This window comes from Bidens hawaiensis, unplaced genomic scaffold (assembly GCF_021521415.1).
Source record: "Bidens hawaiensis isolate Kalapana, Puna unplaced genomic scaffold, B.hawaiensis_p1.1 tig00006781_1, whole genome shotgun sequence".
Taxonomy (NCBI): Eukaryota; Viridiplantae; Streptophyta; class Magnoliopsida; order Asterales; family Asteraceae; genus Bidens; species Bidens hawaiensis.
Window position 1 is genome coordinate 1,204,038 of NW_027491463.1, and position 4,426 is coordinate 1,208,463.

The window sequence follows — 4,426 nt, forward strand, 5'->3', positions numbered from 1 at the left end:
ATACTTTTCTTGTTTACTTAAAGCCCCTTTTCAAGCCACTTGAAAGGGAGGTTGTCTTCTGGGAAGGCTCGAAATTAAAGCACATATATAAATAGGAGGTGATAAAAATATTTATTTCTGATGATGATATATATAGTAGGACTTTCAAACTGGGATCATTAACTACAAATTAAACAAAACACATAAACATATAGAGTAGTGATGCATGTAGTTATTTATTATTTTTTAGCTATTTGTTTATCAATGATTGTGAGGAGAACAATGTTTCGCCATTCAATTAGAAATTAGTTTTTTTTTGGATTAGTAGGTTGTTTAGGATTACACTAAGTAATTTAAACATTTATCTTTTTAAGCTTTGTACTTCTAAACAGTTCACTATCCCTACAAGCTAACTCTGTTAATTGGGACATTTTTTTTTCTTGAGTTTGCTAGTGTGGCAAACGAACTCCATATAAACGTAGCCCATTGTTTACAAATTTTCACCAAAATCTTTGACGTTCGCCTGCCACCCAAGTGAACTTGTTGAGTTTGCTTGCAGAAATAACAAATTGTCTATATGTTTAAGAACTTTCAAAAAGATGCTTATAAATACTTGGTTGAATCCTAATCCACCTACTATCAAAAAAATTCTCCAAGAAACCCTAACTTTAGTTATTAAAACGTCAATTTGCATAACATTTTTCACCTTGACGAGTTGCTCCAACGACAATGCATATCTTGATTAACGCTAGACCGTCCTCCATGTTTAGATGATAAATCCGTTTTTTTATTTTGAATGCCAAACATTATATCATCAGCTCGATTACCAGACAACCCACTATCATAAACTTCTGATTGTCCTACTGAATATGATAAACCCCCATTACAAAATTGATAAAAGGTATCGAACAAGAGGATAAATATACTCAAGACAAACGAATAAGGAACTAGTTAACCTGAAGAAATTAGCCCTTTGTCTGTCGTTTTTACTGTTCGATACATCTACAAAACAAAATACCGTTTACACTTTCATCAATATACTCACTGTAGAATAGTACTATAATTTATATTAAGACAACAATCATGTTATACATATATTTATGATAGTAGTATTTACATTCTCTTACTTGGTACATTTTATTATATTTTAAGCTTACTTTTTCATATCAAAAGTGAAAAATAAGTGAATGTGCCCAACAGAATCATGTACCTTAAGTACAAACGTGATTAATGACTACAGACTATGTATATATGTGACCATGCATAAAGAAAGCATATATTAAAAAAACGAATCTACTGTAGACTGCATGCCTATATGAGTGAAAGACTATTCTACCCTTAGACTTGACCATGGTTAAGAAACCACATTCATGCTACTAGACATAAATACACATATCATTGACAAATGATGGCCTTTGCTGTACTTTACCATAACTCTAGTTCCCCTCTGAAAAGGTGAGAATTATTAATGTTGTTATTCAATTCAAACCTAAAAAATACACACAATTACACACTGAACTGTGTGTAAACTTGTCTTGGCCTGTGCTTCATCTCTTAGGCTTTGTCTTTTTGTGTATGTATATATTATATATATGCACATACAATATGTATGTATTGATGTAGGAATATTAATGTAACAACTATAAATATATAAAAACATGTATCCGGCCTGTAAAGCAAAAGAAAAGCTGGTTTTTGAAAGCTGTGTGTAGCAGGAGGAGAAGAAAAGAAGAACAAGGATTTTGAGATGAACATTATGCACGAGGAAAATATAATATATCTTGTATATATAATTATAAAATACATATACTTTTTTTTATCTGATAATGCAAAGTAGTTCTTATGGTAAAGTTGAAAGTCAAAAGTAAATGTAAATCAAAAGAGGCCGGTCTTTGCCTGGATATAAATTCAAAGACTTCGATTTGAAGGTTTCCTTCCACTATGTACTGTGTTTATAACTTTATGTACAAAAAATACACACACATTATATTGAGACACTAACATTAATCCAAAACCTTATAATTAATTTTACATGGTATTTTAAATATGATATTCCTCCCTCTCTCTCCTTTCATTATCTTGCATGCATGTACTATTGCACTATGTACAAAGAAAGATATTATGTACGTACAAATATATTATACCGTTCGCGAAGTTCTTGCTGGAAATCAACAAAGTACATCAAGATCCTTTGGAATGAAAGCTAATAGAAATAACGCATTTTAACACAAAAGGAAAAAACAAACAAACACACTAGAGTTGTGTTAGTTAATTTAACGGCAAAACAGAATACATTTTAGTTGTCTAACTAAATTATAATATTTGACCCAAAAAAAAAAAAACTCCCTCCGTTTGTTAAGCGGATTTTATGTTAGTTAAATAACTAAAAAGCAATCTGACAAATAAAATTCTTGATAATGAATAAAAAATGGTGTGTATATATATCACAGAAATAAAAGACCTAGTAATTAAATTGATTGGAAAATGAAAAACAAAATAAAGAGAGCTAGGGCTATCAAGTTTACCTGCAAGTGAGATTTCACATGTGCTAATGTGAGATCTTTCACATCCATTAGCTCAAGAACCGACTTGGGTGTAGCTCCTAACCCCATTTTGCAAGCATAATCAGCCAATGAAACCAAAGATTCAATTTTAAAATAGGGCTCTCACTTTTTACTAATACAAAAACAGGTATCAGTTACGGAGTTTTGATAGGAAAAACCCCTACCAAATTCGAATGGGTGTTTGCTGCGGATTTGCTACGGATTTATCCGCAAATAATACCTAATTTTTGTAGTAGTGTTTACTTTAAAAAAAATCAGTAATTAAGCTTAAACAAGATTTTGAGCTTAGAACATACTTTCATGGCCACCTAAGAGCTCAACCGCGTGGACAAACCGCGCATGAAGGGTAGTTGTCCATCGCATCCTCGGAGCTCGAACACTGCGCTTTACAGGAAACCTCGAACAAACGAACCGTGATCGCGCAATATTATTATTACTATTTCCATGAGTTAAAGAAGAAGAATTACTACTTGTAGTTATAGTACAAGAATCTAATATTGAAGGCTGGCTAATTTGATGATGATATTGAGCTAGTATCCGGAAATTAGGGTGAGTATTTTGGTAACAAACAGGAACCCCTCTTATGGGTATTAATAAGCCCCCATGATGGTTTTGAATAGATGTGTTTGTGATCTGGGTTAGGCCAGAATCATTAGAATGGGTTCGGTTGGGTGCATGGAGTCCGAAAGGAGGTTCGGAGCCATGATGGTGGTTTTGGGAGCTTAAAGCTTTCTTCCAGAAGTGATCCAAATCCAAGTTATGATCTTGATTAGATGGGGTTGATGTTCTCCAAGGGTTTGAAGTGGGTTGTGTGTTTGGGGGGCTGATTCTAAGAGATAGGTCTGGCTGTGTTGTGAACAACTCCATTATTATTTTCTATCTATCTTTTTCTTGTTCTTGCTTTAATCTTAATGGAGAAAGATGAATGAAGTTGGAGATGAGTATCAAGTGAATTGAAGGGTACGATTGTATATGGTATATGTGAAATGACACTTGAAGAGACCAAGGTGGTGGGGTGCCTTTATTTCTTTATGTGGACGTGGGGGTAACAAAAGAAAGAGAGGAAAAAGATGTAAAAGGAAAAAAAGGGTGAATAAGTTTTTGAGACTTGATTCCTTTACCATCTTTAACTTTTTCTTCTTAAATTTTAGTTTTTACTATAAAATATGAACAAAATAGTTGCATCTAATTATGTCCGAAATCTAAGGGAATTGATGAGATAATTCAGTGCTTATTATTTTAAACTATTTTAATCTTTTTGGGGAACAATATGCGACAATCAAATGAAGACCAAAATAAGATATTTTTGTTTAGGCATATAAATCTTGGTTATGATGAATTAGTATATTTTTGTTTGACTGATTATGACATAGTTAGGGTTAATGAAAGATGGTGTAGGCTTACACATGGTGAAACAGAAAGGAAAAAAACAAGTAGGTGTATTCACCTTATTCCACTCTTGCATACTTTTACGAGTCAAACTTAATATATGGGATGTTTGACAATCTTATTCCACTCTTGCATACTTTACAATCTTGTATAGAATCAGTAAAAGTCCACACTAATTAAGAACTAGCATCTATTATTAAAAGACTTCATTAACAATTAAGAGATGTTCTTTCAGTGAGCCAAACAAACTCTAACTCTAGCCTATTCAAAGGCAGACTCTTAATAGAGTTATTAAAAGGCTAACACACAACCCCTTAATGTTATGATACACTAGAAACCAAAAGGCTTTTAGTCGTCGGAAATATGTCATTGAAAGTGAGAACAGTCGCTAGTCATGATCTTAAAAGGGGGCATAGTAAATAATGTACCAACGAATCACCAACAAAAAGTTCTGCTAGATCATCAACGAAAGCCTCATTGGCATGAGTTACTGC

General features: G+C 32.9%; 1 protein-coding gene across 1 annotated transcript; it reads right to left on the minus strand.

The window, feature by feature from the left end:
- Positions 1–681: 681 nt before the first annotated feature.
- Positions 682–3,455, minus strand: LOC143633564 (putative transcription factor KAN2). The gene is made up of 4 exons (XM_077101841.1): positions 2,840–3,455; positions 2,505–2,581; positions 936–981; positions 682–839 (listed from the first exon to the last, which is right to left on the minus strand). Exons 1-4 carry the CDS (start codon positions 3,408–3,410, stop codon positions 682–684), a joined length of 852 nt encoding a protein of 283 aa, XP_076957956.1. The 5' UTR covers positions 3,411–3,455.
- Between the last annotated feature and the right edge of the window lie 971 nt (positions 3,456–4,426).

What these genes read in the sequence shown, in the direction of transcription:
- LOC143633564 (XM_077101841.1), bottom strand. Translation starts at nt 3,410, where the DNA reads ATGGAGTTGTTCACAACACAGCCAGACCTATCTCTTAGAATCAGCCCC. An exon ending in GCTCTTAGGTGGCCATGAAA is followed by an intron (nt 2,582 to 2,839) that starts GTATGTTCTAAG and finishes AAATGGGGTTAG; the next exon opens with GAGCTACACCCAAGTCGGTT. An exon ending in CAAAGGGCTAATTTCTTCAG is followed by an intron (nt 840 to 935) that starts GTTAACTAGTTC and finishes CATATTCAGTAG; the next exon opens with GACAATCAGAAGTTTATGAT.